This window comes from Acanthaster planci, linkage group LG12 (assembly GCF_054643075.1).
Source record: "Acanthaster planci isolate LZ-2023a linkage group LG12, COTS_SCS, whole genome shotgun sequence".
Taxonomy (NCBI): Eukaryota; Metazoa; Echinodermata; class Asteroidea; order Valvatida; family Acanthasteridae; genus Acanthaster; species Acanthaster planci.
In genome coordinates, this window is record NC_141788.1 from 10,030,971 (window position 1) to 10,050,464 (window position 19,494).

The 19,494-nt window shown below is 40.9% G+C and overlaps 1 protein-coding gene and 1 long non-coding RNA gene across 2 annotated transcripts; both read right to left on the bottom strand.

Annotated features, from left to right (window-relative positions):
* Nucleotides 1–5,099: 5,099 nt before the first annotated feature.
* On the bottom strand, nt 5,100–8,310 carry LOC110980161 (uncharacterized). The gene is made up of 2 exons (XM_022236541.2): nt 7,447–8,310; nt 5,100–6,481 (listed from the first exon to the last, which is right to left on the bottom strand). The coding sequence occupies exons 1-2, from the start codon at nt 8,197–8,199 to the stop codon at nt 5,915–5,917; spliced, it is 1,320 nt and encodes a 439-aa protein (XP_022092233.2). The 5' UTR covers nt 8,200–8,310; the 3' UTR covers nt 5,100–5,914.
* Nucleotides 8,311–12,250: 3,940 nt separating this feature from the next.
* LOC147797138 (uncharacterized) lies at nt 12,251–19,178 on the bottom strand. The gene is made up of 4 exons (XR_015427433.1): nt 18,969–19,178; nt 15,599–15,804; nt 14,883–15,035; nt 12,251–14,415 (listed from the first exon to the last, which is right to left on the bottom strand). It is a non-coding gene; the product is annotated as an uncharacterized LOC147797138 (long non-coding RNA).
* Nucleotides 19,179–19,494: the final 316 nt, after the last annotated feature.

A 19,494-nucleotide genomic window follows, 5' to 3' on the forward strand; every position in this document is an offset into this window, starting at 1 on the left:
TTTTTTGGCTTTTTCGCATTTTGCAAAAGCCTTTCCGAGCGTCAGGATTTTTTTGGGGGGGTCCTTCTGCTTCTTTTGGGCCAAAAGCCCATAGACTTTCCACACGTTTTTCTGTGCAGCACTTTTGCCTTAATCTCTGTCGCACAGCAATCAAAATTGGAATGGGCATAGTCATTATTGCATATATGTATGCCGAAGAGTGACGTCATGATGACGTCATAAAGTTATTAATTTTTTATTTTTCAATATTTAATTCAGCCTATTCACTTTGTACACGTTTTCGAGGCACTATTTTGGTACTTTAGTAATTGTTGATCGTCGTCAAAGTTACAGCAAGCACTAACTATAAAACGAAGATAAAGCTGAAATATTTACGTCATGATGACGTCATCAGGTAATTTATTATTAAATGTTGAATGTTCAAATATTCCGTTAAATTTATAAAAATCCATATAAAATAAACTGTGGCCTCCTGCAGCGTTCTGTTTGCAGCGAGTGCAGGATAAAATGTGGTTTTTAATTCATCTCGTGTGGGTCAAACCACTTGACCCTTCCGGTTGAAACTGGAAGTGGCTTATTGCTTAAAAGTTGTAATAGGTATCAAGTTGTTTTCAACGGTGTTAGTCTGTTGGGGTATAGTATTCTTCAAATCATCTACTAATGACATCACCTAATTGTCGAGCGCCCTCTAGTGACAGGTTAAAAATTCCCAAAAATGAACTTTGGATAGATGTCTGTGGCGAAGTTTGTCCGAATTGCGTTAATATTGATGACATAGATGACTATCTTTACCCAGTCAACACTTGCGTGAAGTTTTGAGCTGATGACATAAAAACATTAATTTATTCCTTTTTTTCTCGACCCCGAATTTTACGTCTCACATATTCCATATCGCACACCAGCTGTGCGTGCATCACCACCGTGGCAGTCATCCTCGAACCAATTTATTAAGTTGCCCGGTTTGCCTGGGCAAGATAATGACTGGGGTTGTGCGTTGCTAGGAAGCGACTTAATACTAGCCCGTGAAACCTGGTGCGTGATGCATGCGTCGATTAGACTAGCCCTTTAGTCTACAGTTAGGTGAGTACCGTGGTTTTAAGTTCGGTTTCATTAAATATATAAATATACTAGCTCGTGACAAAACACGACAACGTCATGCAGGAAGCACTTTTGAAAATTTCGGGAAATACCCATCAATTTTCAGAAAATTCACGATTTCAGGACACAGGAAATTCACGATTCCATTTCAGGACACCTTTTTTTGGTCAATGAAAGCATTGGTGCTTGAGCTGTACATGACTTGTTAAGGGCTACATATTATAGTAACGGTATGGTTCCCAGTGGTACCAAACGATATGTCTTATGAAAGGTATGACCACGGAATGGTTATTGGTATTGCTCGTCAGCGATTGTTTTATTTCAAAAATGCGAGTGCTTGACATAATTGTGTTAGTTTGTAGATGAATGCAGATTACATGATGTTCAGAAAGTTTATAGTGGATTTAAGCAGTTGTATTGGGCGATTTTTGGAGATTTCTGGTTTAGGTTCAAGCCACCAATAAGGAACCATTTGACGTATATCATCATGATGCATGGCTAGTGCTCTGCCGTAGCAGCCGTAGTAACAGAGAGCGCAATCTTGGTTCATGCGCAGATTTATTGCTTTTCATTTGGAGTTGATTTGGTTTGTAATGAAATCTAGTCCAGGAATGATAAATGTGGAAGGGAGTATAGCCATCTTAAGGCATGATAAGTTTGTGCACTGCAAGATTTAAGATTGACATTGTTTCTTACTCTTTGGTTTACTTGGTGAAGTTGGTTTAAATGGTGACAATAGTGTGTTTGAAACTAATGTAGCTAATATTGCTATGTGTATAAAGGAATTTTCACCATGTTCATTTAATAAAGAAGTGAACTGCCAGGCTTTCTTGGTGTAATTGTTCTGCGTGGTTTGGGTTTTTAAGTAGAAATCAGAGAGATTTGCTGAAACCAGCCCGGAAACCACTTTATATCGACATATCAGATGTAATTGTTACATTTTTCATGAAGGGTCGGTAACTTCAGAATCTCTAGCATCTTGGTGACCCTGTTTGCCGTGACTTGTAGTGACTGGTGATGAAGCGGGTGGCTCGGTGCTGAATGCGGTTGAGGTGGTTGATATTTACTACAGTATATGGGTTGACCACAATAAGCCATGTAGGCTGACTGTTTGCAATTTTGAGGGGAGTTTTCAAGATTCCTCTTTAGGAACCCTAGCATGGTTTTGGCCCTCTTGGTGATGTTAGATACAAGTACATTCCATTTGAGGTCATCTGAGGCACATGTATGTATGCCTAGGTTGTCGATGTTAGTATAACATCAGTGGTTATAATTTTTTTTTGGTGCAATTTTTATTTATAGTTTGGTAGTGTTCGTATGGTGGATTGTTGGTTTCAGTGGTTGTGAATCACTTCAATATAACAGACTCTTAATGAGAAGTCTTGCACAGGCTCAAAATTTCCGTCAATCCCTGTTTATTCTCCTCCTTTTCGTAGTCCTTCCCCTTCCACCAAACTCTCCTTAACATTTCCCGCGACCCTCTCCCAGTCCCTATGTTATACATTGTAAAACCTTGAATCCACGAATGCCGGGTAGATGTAACTAAAAATAGCATGCTGGCACCATAGACTCGGCCCCAGTGGCTGGTATTATACAATTCCATACCACTACATTGATAAGCATTCTTTTGCGTTGTGGAGGGGTCTGTGGGGAGATAATGGCTCAAATATAGCAAAGTACCCGTATATGGTCTGTGAATATTGTGAAGAACATTGTTATATTTGGATTTTAGAGTCCAGTAGTCATGGTGATGTGATGGCGGCAGGGAAGGTGTTTCGTGGTACTCGTTTGGGAAATGATGAATATTCCATGTCAATCTACATTTTCAGGAAGGTCATCATAAAGATAAATTACGTGTAGACATGGCCAGTATGTGTCTATCTGCAATATGGCTCACATGTGGAAATTGTGTTTCAGCTAGAAAGAATTAGAAAACAACAAACCAAAAAGAGACAAGAGAAGGGACACAAAAGAAGAATTAGTTTTCAAAGGAAAGCAGAAAGGAAAATATGGTTTTGGTGATGGACAATGTTCGCTGTGTGACAAAGTGATTGAGTCACGTGCACACAAAGTGAAATGTAACTGCGGGCTGTGGTTTCATATTGAGTGCATAGGATTTACAAGTGGTGCCATTGGAAACGACTTCTTGAAATCAATCATATGGTATTGCTGCAAATACCGAGGAAGTAACTACTGTAAATCATTCCATAATTATCTCGACATTCATGTAGATTTTATTATGTATGGGGACATATTGTTTGATGAGTATGGCATATACTCATTTGCAAACTTGTCACAGTGCCGATTTCAGTACTCTAAAAACCCCTTCGCGACGGATGACGGTAAAAGCCGCCGTAAAAATTGAGATCCTCAGCTCGCTTTTTAGGTATTATTCTCGGCCCACGCTCGAGCGAACACGGTGAAAGAAGGCAGACCTGGCTCTTGTAATTTCCTGAGAAGTATTATCAGAGTATTTTGCAGGTGTATCTTTCACGTCATGTGCATATTCAGCTCAAACCACAGAACTTTGAAACTTATGAGGAATTTTATAGAAATGGCACGATCAAATTTGATGGTGTATTGAAATCTGTCAGAAGCAGAGTGGAAAATAACCGGCCATTGTTTGAGGTTAATGCTGAAGCGGTGAATGAAGCTGAAGAAATGTTGAAAAAGTTTGGTCCACAAGAAGATGCCTGGTCATTGGTAGCTCTGGACACTGAAAAAGATCGACTTGAATGTGAAGGACAGCAAGATGTACACGTTGAAGACAGGTGATCGGAAATATACTTTAACACTCCGACGGTCTAGGGGTCCCACACGGGGGCGAGAAAGCACACTATAGACTCGGGACTTCTGTTTTCGAGGGCAAAACCGTTTGCTAAATGGGCTGAAATATTTAAAAATCAATAAAAAATCACTTAATGGCGTCATCATGATGTCATTGTTTTATGCACATCTTTGAACTAAGGTCCTTCATTGATGTAAGTTTGATGAAGATCCAAAGTTGCAAAAGGACCAAAGTCGATGGTGGAAGAAACGTGCACAAAAAATGGAAGACGAAGGAAGAAAAAAGCACAACAGTAGTAATGCCTTTTTCGCAAAATTGCAAAAGAACAAAAACAATACTGTTTTGGCCGACTGCCGAAAAAACTAAAAACAAATTAACGATTACAATACCTGTTCCCAATGGGGATAAAAAAAAATTAACGCAAACAAGAGCTGTTTGCGAAAAAGCCAAAATCAGAAGAAAAAACTTTTAAAGAAAAACAGGAGTGTTTCGCCGAAACAGCTAATTAGATGTGTACTTGACTCACGATACCGAGACAAAATACCAATTTTACAGGGTATTGAGATCTGAAAAGACTGGTCTGGAAACCGACAGCGCAGATATTTCATACTTGATTTGCAACAAAACTACTCCATACACATGTATATTATCAGGAAGCCAAAACAGTCTGCCGATCTAAATCCTCCTGCGGAGCTGCGATGTAAAATGCTATTGTTATGACTCAACCACCAGACTGCAGAAGCCCATGATGCCATGATGCGGTAAGCTCCGTTGGCTGCTGGAAGCTGCAGAGGGCACGGTGCACTGGACCGCAAACGGTTTGACAAGCTTCGCTGAAGTGAAGTGTTCTTCTGTTCGATGTTGACGGTCAGTGGGGCTTAACGTTTTCAAAGCGTTGAACGCTTTCAAAAGCGTTTCTATTTTAACCTTACGCCTTACTTGAAATATTAATGCAAAGAAACTAAGTTGTTTACAACTAATACATACTGCAAATACAAAACCTGATGTCACTTTTAAAAAAAGCCACAAACCGAGCCCGGTAAGGGCAGTTGACAGGGGCGTTTGCCGTCAGATTCCCCAGCAAAGGACCAGGAAAGCTCGATTTAGAAAGACGAAAATTTACCCGGATCTTCCACCAATTGTTATGCAGGCTTAGACTCGGAATTTAGAGAGACGAAGAGAAACTAAAACTTTAACGCAAGAGACGTAAACTCGGCTTCCAAAATAATTTAATAAATGATGACTACAGAATACACATACATGTTGTGAAGGAGCCCACGCCCTGAAGCCAACTGCCACGACTAATGGGCAGTGGCTTGCTTTAATAACTATACCAGTGGCATCAAAAGAATTTAAGGAACTTTCAAAGGATCACTTCTGATATTACATAAGAGTAGAAGAGCACCACGACAATGTTTGACTTGCAGAAAAATAAATTGCACAAATCATCCAGTATGCATTAATTCATGAAATGATGACTCATCCACTCATCACTAGTTCTACAACACAAATAATACACCAAAGAACCTGTACTGCTGACCATGCACACACACTGGGTGTGTTGCATACCCTTGTGCATTTCATTGCTGTGCTCCCTAAATTTCACAACAAAAATCTCTTCCAAACTGCTTAGTACTTTCCAAAAATATCCCCTCAATAATCTATGTTAATTGCTTGACACAATAAAGGGCACGAGAGATGATCATCTGAGTATTCAGTAACATTATTGTCTTGAAAAACTTCCAATGTGCTTTGGACATGTTAGTAACAAACATGATGAAAATTCCTGACAAAAGGATTTGGCCACATGAGTTTACTCAAGCACTGCTGTTTGTGCCGTAGAAGGACCATGCATAGAATTCTCCCATGCAACGGTTAGCCATGGACGGAAGAACGGACGCTGAAGAAACTGGTATACGCAGCGCAATGCTGTGGCAACTTGGTTCTCGCTATAGAAACATCATAAAGGATAGATTTCATAAAAACAAACAAAGCCGTTTAAGCGACAACGGTAGGTGTGGTTCCACTTTAATCAAAGTCGAATATTTTGGGACACATGGTATTCTCCTGTGCAGCCACTTTCTCCACGGCGCGCACCCGTCTCAAATTCAAATCAAACCATCCCAGGTTGTAGTAAGTCTTCACGTTCTTGTAGTGGGCTTCCAGACGCCGGACACAGTCTCGGCGACCTTCGTCTGATCCACACCATGTACTGATGTGGCTCTGAATGATATTTGGGAACCAACCAAACTCAAACAACTGAAAGTTGGTGACATTTTCAAATGCTTGGCAATTGGCGGGCAGTGGGCCCACGTATCGTTTTGCAACGCAGTAGCCCTGCAGTAAAGGGTTGGGCTCCTTTGATTTTCGGTAGTAAGTCTCATGTACGGTGACACGCACCTCTGGTATAGTCTCATTGGGTTTGATGTTGACACCGCGAGGAAGTTCTTTTGAGTTGTAGGCTGAAAGATTTTTGTTGACATCTAAATGCCAGTCATAACGACCATTCTCAAAGTAGAAAGCGTAATTTAAAATCACATTGACTGGGCTAACAAGATTGACTAATTTAGGAAAAGCGTCGTCCAAGCGGGTCACCTGCAATAAACGTGAAAAATTTCTTATGAAATACAAATACTGGCGGTAAATCGAGTGTCATGTTCTTGTAGAACGGAGTACAGTGCGTGCTGCCGAGATAACCTTAAGACAATGGGTCGTATGAATAAAAAGTAGCAAATGCTATGAATTCAAGCAAACAGCAAAAGCATTTACTGAGAAAATTGTAAAATTGTATCAATAAAATGTTTCTTTTTCTATCCAGCAGCTACTGGTATAAAAATTACAAATGCTTTATGCTTGTGGCTGACTGCACAGCCGAATGGTTGTCTGCACGTACACACACACACACAGTGCAGCACGGTGCAGTTTCTTGAGACCTCAGCATGGCAGTTAAGCACGATGGCAGTAATTTTGATCGCAAAAAACCTTGAAGAAAATTGCTCTGCCACTCTCAACTCGGTACAACTGCCTGCATCCGATTTCTTGAGATTCCCTCCTAAAGGCACAAAGCTCTTCTTTCAGAATAACATTGATGAACGCTGCCATTTTGAACATTAGTAAATGCTCCTCGTTTTCAAGCTTGCCCTGACCCGGTCTTGATAAATGTCAAGTGAATACTCCAATTCTGTAGAACTCATTAATTTTTGTTCATACATGTACAAAATGAAGCAACTGTTTATTGCCAAGCACAAGCTTAAAAGTAAAAAGTAAATATTTCTACTTTTTAGCAACTGCATTAAAGTAAAAGCATTTGCTTCATTATTATTCATACAAACACGAGTAAATGCTTTAAAAATGGTGGTAAAAGCAAATACTACTTTTTATTCATACGACCTCATAATGCGTTCCCTTTAGAAGATCCATTCATAGACCAGCATTAATTTTGGCGCCTTTCCTCAAATTGAAATGATAAGAACGAAAAAGGTAGCGTTTTGCATTTCTAAGCAGGTGTTACCGGGATCAAAACAATCACTGCGTGGTTTCGTAAAAAATCTTTGGCTTACCTTCATGTGCTTCAGCATGTGATTTCTGCAATTCGTTATGGTGTCTCTCCAAATGTAGGCGGGAAAATGTGTCATGAAATCCGCAACCATGTCCTTACCAAGTGCAAGTTGTGTGGCTTTATACCAACCAATGCTATGCATTCTTCTCCAGTCAGTAAATGTTACCACTCGGAGTCGGTGGCCGTTGAAGATGTTTTCAGGGGTAACAGGAGTCGTGAACATTGCATCTGTGTCAATCCAAGCAATAATGGACGAGTTGATGTAGAGATCCATGAAGAAGCTACTCCAGAGTTGACGGCCATACCCCCCGCCTCTTTTCATTTCCAAGATGGCAGGATCCTTCGGCAGAGGCTCGTACATAAAGCCAAACTTGACTCCAAGTTTGCGCTCGTGCCGGCTCAGAGTCGCGGCGAACCGGTGGTCCGCCTCCGATTCCTTGTCCAGTATCACACTGACGTGGCCCAGCTTCGACGACCAAAACAGGACAGCAGATCGGAGGAGATCGCAGTAGAGACGCGTTATAAGCTTGGGCACGGCTGACATGCGGATAGTTAGCGTTAGTGTATGGCCCTTGGTAGCATTAAATTTGGTTCTGTCTCCCGTTTCAATGTAACCCGTTCGAGGTTTCGATGGCAAAACTGCTTGATAAGCGGTGACATTGCCTGGATATTCATAGTTAAAGGCAAAGTAAAATGAAACGATCGAACAAGCATACATTACACTTACAAAAGATACCAGAAGTCGTGCCATCATGAAACAAAAAGCAGAAATCACTTAAGTGCAGAACGATTTTTCTACATCCGATGTAAATATTAAACTATGGTGTTCTATAGACGACAAATTGCGTGGCGTCGTGCTGTCGCATCGTGCTTTTGCCGTCGAGTCATTACTGGTTGGAATATACGGTGTTCTATGGCGGACACAATGCCGTCGCGTCTTACCGTCGCCTCGTTTCTCATTACTTTTATACTGTGTTTAATGCGTTGCGCCGTGCTGTCCCGGCGTCGCGTCGTGTCGACGTAGCGTCGCAGTCGCCTGTAATTATGTGGTTTTATCCGTGTTGGTTAGGCCGTCATGTCCTGCTGTCTTGCTGTCGCGTCGTAATGTCTTGCCGTCGTGTCGTGTCGTCACACTCTTGTCGCTTTGTGTCGTCCTTCGTCGTATTGTACCGTCGTGCCTTACTCTTTCTAAAAATGGCTGGTATTTATTAAGACCAATAGAGGACGTATGTCACAAGTCCTGGAATAATGTGCGTGCACAGGGCCCACAAGATTTGGGATGATTGGGATGATTTCACGATGCGATTTATTCTTAATTTTTTGAAATATGGAGGGCCTGACCTTCCGATCCTAGCAGAATCTTTCTCGAAGGCAAAATGACAAGTGGACAGGGCAAACTAGCAGACAGAGAAAAATCAACCAAGCACCGATGAATGCAATTTAAAATATTTGAAATATTTTTTTCATCACGGCACTCAGCATCACTGTAACTGCATATCCGAATTAGACAGAAGTATACTTGCATTCTGACTAGGAAGTATTACAGATGACTTTGGGGTTGCTTAATGATGATGTCATCATCAGTCACTGGATACATAAAGGTGCATCAGATGACGTCATAATGCGATTTACTATTAAGTTTTGAAAATTTTGTATATTCCTGTTTACACTGCATGGACATTACCAGCACACTGTCGTAAAGTTGGTACCTTAATACTTCTACACAAACACCCCTTGCACAAGGGGTTTGTGCTGAAACCCTGTCAGACCGCAAGTATCTACTCCTAACCACGTTCAATTAACTCAGCAGCCACAGGGGAGTTCAGACTCAGCGACTGCTGAAACCGCAGGGTATGCTGAACACACTATACAGTACATGTGTTTATGCATGCTCACAGTGCACATTGATTATGTCGGTGACCAGGATGGTATCAGAAGGCTGTTTCAACCTCTTCTCGTTTTAACCCTCCACTTTTCTGTCGGTTGTAAAAAAAATGTAAATGCGTGATGTTTTGTCATGGGTGTGGACAGTTACTGTTAAATAAACTTCATGCAGCGGGCATTTTTGCCAACATTTTCACCAGCTTGATTGCCCCAACCTTGTTTGTCACAACTCATCCTGTTTGTTTTCGTTTAGTTCTATTTATAAATTTACAAACCGTGATCACAGAAATTTACGAACATTATAACGCCAACTTTATTAGTTCCTTATCTCATTATGTTGTATACTTTATGCTTCAACAAAAGCTGTTTCCTTTGTGGAATTCGCTCACTTTGGAAAGGGTTACAGTTTGCGACAATGATCTAAGCTTCATGACTGTCTTTCGTGTTATTGAGTTAAGCTGGGAAGGACCTATAGCGGATCAATGGGCTTAATAATTGTTTGAAAATGTCGTTACTTTGCCATGGACGACTGGAATTACTGGTGTGATAATTTCGATGCGGAGCCCACAAATGGATCCACACTCACATTCCTTGATCAAGATCGAAGACGACGTAAAAAAGGTTGGAACCATTTGACACTTTGAGAATCAAGGACTTGTTGCATGGGAAAATTTTTTATTTAGGCAAGGAGAACGCCAAAGACGAGCAATATCGCTGACAGCCTTTCTAAGTTTATTGTATGGCTTTGACTGTAGCCTGCAGAAAGTGGAAACAAATGAAAACGTGGCAGAATCGAGACAGAATCGAGAGATGGATTTTCTCTGTATGATGACATTGTCCAGGTTAACTCTGCACGGCATTTGCATGTTTCCATGGAAATACTCGAGCATCTCCGACAACTCTTGCCTGGTTTCTTTGCTCCTAGAAGACAAAGTGCCACTGTGAAAGTTGAGATGAATGCAGAGTTAGCTATTCTTCATGCTAAGTACAGACGCAGTGTTGCATCTTGTTTCAAATTTATGTACTGATTGGAGGGTTGAGTATTGAGAGGACACGCTAGAACAATTTCTTGTCGCAAATAAAAATATGCTAAGCCTGTAAAACAACGCAGGATAATAAAAGCATGCGTATAAATGGAAAAATATGCCAAGAGATACGACCCGACATGCATCGGTGAATTCAAACAATACTACTTATTGATTCCCCACTTGACTGATCGTGTTCATTTACGGTGGTATTATTTGATAATAAATAAACAAATAGGAGTGGGTTTCGGTTCGGTAATTTAAAACCCACGCTTTCTTTAATAGAAACCCTTAGGCCTATTTCGTGGGATAGGCTGTGTACAAACATAAGGATAACAAAAGAAAAATGCTGAAATTGAAATTTCATTAAACACATTTCGATGGAACGTTGAATATCAGTACGCATGCAATGATTGAATTACAAGCTAAGATGTAAGAAACGTTGAAAAGAGAGCATACAGGAATATTGCTGTCACTGTTCAATGATTTTGCCATTTAGCAGTTCAAGCACGGTCATCAAAAGAACGAACTTTTAAGACTAATACAAAAACAGGGATGTTAGCGCTAGTGCAACTATTGCTGGATAGTTTTTGCATGTCATTTATATGAAATGTCACAACTGTGCCTCGATGTCTGAAATTTTCCTGTTTCGTGTATCTGGAGGGTTGTTTCATTCATTTTGAATCTGAAAGATCACAAATAATTTAACAATGTTGACCTGACAGAAAAATCAGCTGAACTGTATGTTAAACAAGTAGTTAACTTGACTTAAAGAAATCTTTCATCGCCGTATCAATTTAAACTCTGTTTAATTTTGAATTCAGTTTGGAAATGTAAATTCAATAAAAACCTAATGTTTAAGGTATTCACTTTTGCTGGTCTATATTGATGTAACAGTTACCGATAATTTTCAGTATTTGGCAAAGGTAAACTTTAAGTGAAGTTTATTAAATCGTTTTCCCAGTAACAACATTGAAGTGCATGCTGGCGATTACAGCTACAGACATTTTGAAACCATCATCTTATCCAAGATGTTATAGCGCGTCATCATATCTCCTTTATATCAGAGGTATATTTAGCATTATTTTCATGTGTAGAAGTGAATGTAATGTTAGAAATAATTGCGACGAAAAGGGTACTTCTACAGGTTTAATCGAATTGTCGCCTCATATTAAGCATGCGCCCCCTACTGACTAGAATGAAAATTCCACCCCAAACTCGCATTCCCTTTTTTCACCGGCAACCAGCCCCGTCTGACACGGTCAATCCGGCGAGGCAATTTGCATCCCTTTCTAAGCCCACGCGCATCCCCGTTTTCACCTGCAACCATGCTTCAACACAAACGGAAAATGTGACTTTAAAACTGTCCACAATTAAAGGAAGCCTTAATTTCTTGGAATTGGGGACTCGGTCAACTGAGTCCTATTTCAAACATTGTTTTGCAAGAAAAATCCCATGTAGATTCCATAAGTAAGGTCTTTGGAATGAATGGAAACCGAATATCAGGAGTTGTACAATAGGGAATCTCTTATAGATGTGATGAATGAGAGCTTGAGATGTCAAAATGTAACAAATTTGACTGCCAGTTTTAGTCCTAGTCCTTTGTAATTACAGTCTTCAACCGTCATTGTAAGATCCTAATGGAGTGATTTTCTTGTAGCTCTGTGAATAAAATAAGTCCCTTTTAAATTAAAGCTTATTTGATAAAATTTTGAACCCTTCATTAAAACCTTTGACTATACAAATACATAGTTGGGGGACGAATAACTGAGGCCCAGACAGCTTTGTAGAATTTATGTCCCAGCAGATTTCAAATAGTTGGGTATGGCAGAAACAGACCCTTTAGACGGCCTTTTGCGGCTTTTAGGTAATTTATACAAGAAAAATTCACTTATATTCCAATCCACGAGACATGTGGGTTTGATTCTCTTTTTCCATGCAATGTACCGGTAGATAGACGGTTATTTAAAAAGTCTGTTTCCTGGCGAATTTTTCTTTCTTTCTTAGTTTAAATTAATATCTTTCTTTGCGCAGTAATTTTTTTGATAATAATTTATCACATGTACAACCCACCAACACAAGAAACGAGTTTTGCAATTAATGAACAAAATTAATGCCAGGCACGATTGTATCGTCGACCAGTCATCCAAGGCTAATTAGTGAATCCGTTCTTGTATCAGTATGATTGTTGATGTTTGCTATGAAACGGCTGCCAAAGAGAACAGGGAAAGGAGTTTATACAGGAAAAGTGACCATGTCTTGAAAAGAGTATATTTTATAAATCAATGCCACACCATGTACTATGGGGGCAATGTTCATGATAAACATTGTACATAAAATCGTCAAACTCAGAATAGCACATTAAAATCATTTTACAAATTACGTTTTTGCTTATCACAAAAAGGGTGTGGGATGATTCCACGGCCCATCATCCCACCACCAAAGGTGGGGAGATACATACCCTACCCCCTCAGGATTGGTGTAAATGAGAAAAATAAATTATTGGCAACAGTACTTTCCAACATTACTTAGTCTAGGGCCCGCCCCCAGGAAATGCTGTGTCAATACTATGGAGGTGACTTTACAACATTCTGTGCTGACCGGTCACTGCTGCTATACCCATTTCACTTTGTCAACCAATCAACTATGGCGATTACCTGACCGCAAATAACGTTGGCACCCCCCCAGCTCTCGTTTTTTATGACAAAAACCGCAAAACCCATTATAAAGAGTAAGTTAGGCCAGGATTAAGGTACCAACTTTTACGACAGTGTGCTGGGAACTGCACGCATAATTTAGTTCCAAAGGCTTTTAGACAAGGAAACGTTACATGACATTTGGGTTGCTTGATGATGACGTCATCGTTTGTCATCTAATGCTAGCTTATAGAAACAGTCTCCAGTGGCTGTTATTTACAGAACCCTACATTCGATCAGATTGAAAGAAGCATCATTTTGAGGCGTTCTTCGTTGAAAAGACATGGCTTTAAAGTTGCAATCTTAGTTACCGGTATTTTCAAAACTGCTAATCTGATCATATTGAAAGTTAGGATTTGTATAGGCAGGGATTTGTACAGACACAAATAATAGTTGATGCAGTCGTCTGTCACGTAATCTGAATTGAAAGGTTCAAACTTGTAAGGGCGATATCTAGAACACCACATTCGATAAAAGTAACAGTATATATAAATTGCAAAAGGTAAGGGTGTGTCACGAGGACACTTTGTTTCTGCATTTACACTGCCAAGTATACCGTACATTCTTTATAGGCCAATGCATTGAAAAGCAAAAGTACAAAACAGAGTAGATATTAGCTCACATGGCAGGAGCTGTGTTGTACACATAACGTGGATCTTGCATACAACGCTGTCACTATATCAAACGGATGTATCGCCTTAGGTGAAACATACACAAAGTTCCTGTGTAATCGACATGGCTATACGTCAGAGTTAGTACTGCTTGTTTAAACAGCCTGACAACTATGGTGGCTGTCTGGCAACATCGATGTTCCCACTTCGTACACTTTGCATGAAACCCGGTGCGTGATGGAAATTCAATCATTACCCAGGTCATGATTACTCTGTTTTTGTTTTCGTGAAATAGGCTTTATGACTTTTTGTTTGCTCATCTACATTAATATTCCAGCAAACATACCTGGCATCTCCAAAGGATGATTTAATTATTTTATTTTTAATGAAACTACCTTTTTTCTCTCTATGCAAACGCATTAAATGTACATCTGTGCTTTCGCTTCACTCATGGCACCCAGAATCAATGATGTCCGTTTTGTCGAGCCAACTGCGTAAAACAGCTTTGAATTCGGGTTTCCACATTTCACTTTCATTTTTATTTCTGGGCATTCCCTTCTATTTTCTGTCTTAAATAAGAATACGTGGAGGTTAAAAACAAGTCTACTTCAGATTTCTTTCCTTTGAGGGTGGAAACTAAGGTTAAAGATCCGTTGCAGAAGAACTAGATTTAATGTTTTGTCTTGTCCATTTTTAGAGCAAAAACAGGTGCTTTCTCGTTGGAGGTTTGCTCCCCAGCTGGGAGTAATTGGGTCTATAAAAGATAAGATATGAACATAAACGTTAACAAAGTCTACTTCAGTGAAAATGCATGCAGCCATTTTACAAATTATGACAGAAAAAAATAAAACGATATAACTGAGCTGAAATAGAACAGAAAAATACAATATATAAATAATAAATTAATAATAAAATAAAGGACAGTCATAAATGAAGAAAACTTATAAAAACTGAAGCACAACGAGTATTTTGCAGTTCACTTCATATGAAATTAAAAAAACTGTACAATGAAAATATCATCGAGGTGAATTAAAACAAAATAAAAGTAAGGAGAATAATTAAATGTACACAATGAAAGAATTTACACAAACACCAAATGTCAGCTGTATTATTACATACAGAAAAGATATCTTTTGCCAAATTTCTGTGTCATTTTGTAAAGAATAAGAAAGTGCAAAGAGTGAAATTGTCTTTTAAATGTACAGCTTGTTATAATTGCACCTTTACAGAATGGACCTGCACACGTGAAAGCGGTCCAGTGCGTGAACTTAAATCTTCCAATGGTTGGGGGTGTCGTGGTGATATCTCGTGGTATCACGTTGTTCGCCAGGGTCTGCGCTTCATCATTGCTGCAACGTCTTAAAACCAGTACACCTGTACGAAAAGAGGAAAAGTTTGGCATGCAAATAGTTGACGATGTGGTGGTAGTAACTTGTTGACAGAAGATGCACGATTATGCTTTCCACTCACAGAAAACACCTGCTGCATTCGGGTGTGTACATGCGTTTGTCAAAATAAATGACCAGAAAACACCTATAGTAAGCAAAGCTGGTGTTTACAATGCGGTGGTCAGTCAAGAGAATTGTGTTCATTTCTCTCATGCAGAGTGAAGGCCTTTAGCCAATAATTATTCAGTATGATCACCTGCGGGCGGTCGAGAGAAAATTGGAAAAAAAACACACCAAGGCAAATCGTGGTTGCAGCTGGGACCTCAGGGTTTACTGCTCGACAGTCTATTGAAAAAGCGACAGCACGTGTCAAGCTCCCAAGCTTAAATAAACAGTCACCTCCCAAACCAACAAAACCGCGGCAAATGTGTACTGAAATTCCCCCAAGGGGCAAACAGATGTTGCATGGTTTGTCCAGTAGACAGAGAGGTGACTACTGAATACACATTTTAAAGGCCAATTTCTATTAATTGAGTAGAATTATTCCACCTTCAATCCATTCACACATTTGTGGGCCAGCGAGTCTCCCTTGCTGCTGATTCTCCCAGGCAGAAACCAGTTGAAAATCAAACATCAAACCCCATAGCTGTTATGTTCACTCTTCAACTTTCCAGTACTGCACCCAATACACTGGTTGCAGTCTCGGCTTCCATTGCTAGTACATTGTGTCAGTATACGTAGAATGCACCTTTATCCTGCAGGAATGGAAAAGCTGAAAGTTTGTAGCACCCTCAAACAGTTTCAGGCGGCAGACGGCGTACTTCGTATAGCTTTGAGAAGTACGCTACTGTAACTAATTGGTTCACTGTCTGGTGTCACTTCTACGTTAGGTTGGCGTTTAAAGTCTGTTTACAGAGTTAGTTCGAGCAAAATCCTCGATAAAACGTTGTGCCAGCATTTAAAACACAAAGTAATAAAATGACAAAATCGCCAAAGTAACAGTACGCGTATGTCTCTGCCAAATTCCACGGGCATCCCGTCTAAAATATAATGTTGAGTGTTCAATTTTACACATACATTTACATTGAAATGTTTTACACGACAAAAAGGTTTGCTCGACGTTTTGAAAAATTCAATGCCATCGTTAAATACTCATAGAAACGGTAGCACTATACAGAGCAGACTGAACACCGAACATAAATCTCACATACGCCAAACAGTCTGGCTATTTTTCAAACGATGAGGGGGTGCTTCTGCTTGAGGCGGATAACGTCGATGTCTAACGTTCATTTACAATATACAGTAAACGTTCATCACGATCGTTTCTTTTGCTTTTACTTTTTGGGGCAAGCCGGGTCAGTTCGTCATCAATGGTCCTGGCGAAAACGATTACATCATCGGATTAGACCGTTGGGGTTCCCGGTGAAGGTCAGCTGGCACCCTCTCCATCAACGTACCGCTCAAAAGTGGAGGGGGCATAGCACAGACCAAACGGCATCTCTCATCAGGTGTAAAAGCCGCTTTGGATGTCGAGCTCCACCTGTCAGTACCTGTTGGCAAGGTCCAACTTGGGAAACCATTTGCTGCCGGACAGAAGGTCTAGAAACTCATCGATGCCACGCATTGGGAAGGCATCCAACTGGGTAAGGTGACGATGCCCAAAGACCATCCGTGGGCTCTATCCAACCTTTCCAATTGTATTTTAGTCTTTGAGAGGAAAACATCCGGGCTTCTCCTTGATAAGAAGCATTGCGCCTATACCTCTCTCATGTCGAACCAAGTTTGAACGGCTGATGTCTTTTTCACTCCTTACAAAAGGTACTCAGGATCCCTCCAACTTCTCTCGTGTTGCTCAATTTAGCAGGACGTGAGCATGTCGTCCTGTCATGATCAATCTGCATTTCCATCCATCCATTCTGCTTCAATGCTCTGAACGCCCACACCTTCACTCTCTGCTTCTCACAGGCCGCTTCTCCTTGGGTATTCGGAAGTAAAACCTCGAAGACGGACAGGACACAGTCCGTTGCTTCTGTGTCCACCAACAATTTTGCGTGGACTCCCTGATTTTCGCCTGCAAATAGTCCTGCGCGCACCATTCGATCACTGCCTGGTCTCAAATCATTTTAACCTTTCTTTCGCTTCTTTAGAGGCTGTCTCCACCTGGTTCTTCTGGCCCATCTGCTGCTCCAGTCGTCGATCATCGGGCCGTTGAGCCAGCTGGCTGTCGTTTCCCGAATTGCTGTGTCTCGGTTGCCTGATCATTACCCACAGTTTCGTACACAACGTACCTTGTTTGTGTACTGGTGGCACACGTCTTCCGAGGTCGCCCTCCGCCCAGTAGGCCAACCTTGCTGTCGCCTTTATTGCATGGCTTCGAGAACTTTCGCACTAACCAATCTTAAACCTCTTGGTCGCTCTTCTGCAAGGACTCCCTCAGATGCCAGACTCCTCTTCAAACTCATCCCTGACTGTCATGGATGGTTCCCGGGTTCTTGTAGTGTCCCCTCTCCCTGACGGCTCTGCTGCAGTTCTATTAGGTGCTTTTTGGCCAACTGTCCCCGCCCAAATTACTTCTTAAGGAGAGTAATCAATTGCGCACAGCCTCGCTTTGCATATTTCCTGGAAGAGAAACCTCAACTCCTTTGTCAGTCTTATTATTTGCTGGCTTACAAGCTTCGAAGTTTTGCTTGAAGTCCTGCCACAGGGTCTTTCCGTTGAGTCGGTCTGGCAGGATGATCGGCCGTTTCTTAGCTCTCTCCTCTACACCGAATAATTCCAACACATTATCTCCTGATAGGGTGCAGCTCACCTGCAAGGACACGTCCTCCGTCGTCTTCGATGGCAAACTGCTTCCTTGGCAAAAGAACTATCCCTCTTTGTTGCTTTCACTCGCTGAAGGGGTACGGTAGGTGCAGACATTCCCTTAGCTTGCGTTAAGATTCGCCAGTATTTCTCACACTTGAAACTGTAGCCGATGGTTCTCCGCCTTAAGCTGCTCTCCTCCTCTCTTCCGTGCTCGCTGGAGGTTGCTTACTCTAAATCGTTTGTCGACAAGTCGCTGAGTTCAGTTACATGGAAAAGCTGCCGTGTGGCTCAGGTAGGTGGTGAATAGACTCAATCGTAGGCTGCATGTTAGTCCCAGTTCTTACATCAAATCTGTAACCCTTCCGACCAGCTAGGGTGCACTGCGGGGGAAACGCTCAGGATTCAGCCCTCCCGACGAACGGTTATTGGGAACACCTGGAACATAATTCCGGTTGGAATATATACCTCAGGCACCACAGTATAGCTCAGCTACACCCCTCACACTAACATTCACTAAGATCAGTCACTCGTAAGGTGCACACAGTGAGAATCCAGTCACAATCATATTCACGTCATGGACAATGGTTTTTTAGCCTGCACCTTAGAGATGACTCCTAGATAGGTGTCTACTCGTGCTAAACCTAACTTGAACGTGATTACATTTTGACCGCGTACCCGCCTCGAGCAGAAGCACCCCCTCATCGGTTGAAAAGAGCCACGCTGGTCGGGAGTATTCGTTCTGTTAGTAGCGAGTGAGCAATTTTATCAACTAAATGGCAGGTTGAACATTTTGCCTAAATCAATAAAAAAAATTCTCACTTGTATTCAAAAGAGACTCTGGTCGCCATGTACTTGCCAGAAAATGAGCTGGACAAGAAAATGCGAGCAATGAATTTATACAGTTTCAGTGCACAATTTCAATATTGTTAGACGAAGAAACTGCGGAGTTATTGAATGTTTTCGAAAAAAAATTACAAATTGTGTCTCTTTGTAGTTCCCTGTATGTTGTCTTTGATTGGTTGGTTCAGATGTTTGCACAAAAAAATGGAAACAATCTTTGGTTTTATTTTTGGCGTAGCCGGTGTGACAGAATCGAATTCATGGTCTCACGTACCTCAAACTCCGAAATGCGGTGAAAAGTTAATTCCCTTACTTGGCCACAGTAGAGTCCGACGTTCGTCACTGAGGAAAAGCATATGCGCACATGAAGACCTTTGACTATACAGGGAGCCTTCCCATATAAATAATTATGCCGAGCCAATCCCGAGGAACCAAGTTTAGTGTCAGTTTCCGCTCTTGAAGCAGTTAACTATAGGATGTTGTTTTACCATTCCCGCGTTCGTGGGTATCCCCACACCTGTTGAACACACCCCTAGTAAGATAACCTTCCTTATTAGAAGTGTTTTTCAACCGGAAAGAGATAACCTGATTGGTTGACGTCACTCAGATAACGGATATCATTTCATTAACTATGACTTATCAAATCTACTGAATTATCTGTGAATTTACAAACGGAAAAGTTGTCTTATCTCGACAGGATAAATTAAGGGGCTGGCAATATCACGACAGCCTTGTAAAAGGATCTGAAAAAAATACTTCAGTTGACCTATTCGAGAGAAGATTTTATGTGGTCATTTGAA

Coding starts and splice junctions, on each gene's coding strand:
- LOC110980161 (XM_022236541.2), bottom strand. CDS start 8,199: ATGATGGCACGACTTCTGGTATCTTTTGTAAGTGTAATGTATGCTTGT. Junction 6,482..7,446: donor ACATGCTGAAGCACATGAAG/GTAAGCCAAAGA, acceptor CGTTTATTGCAG/GTGACCCGCTTGGACGACGC.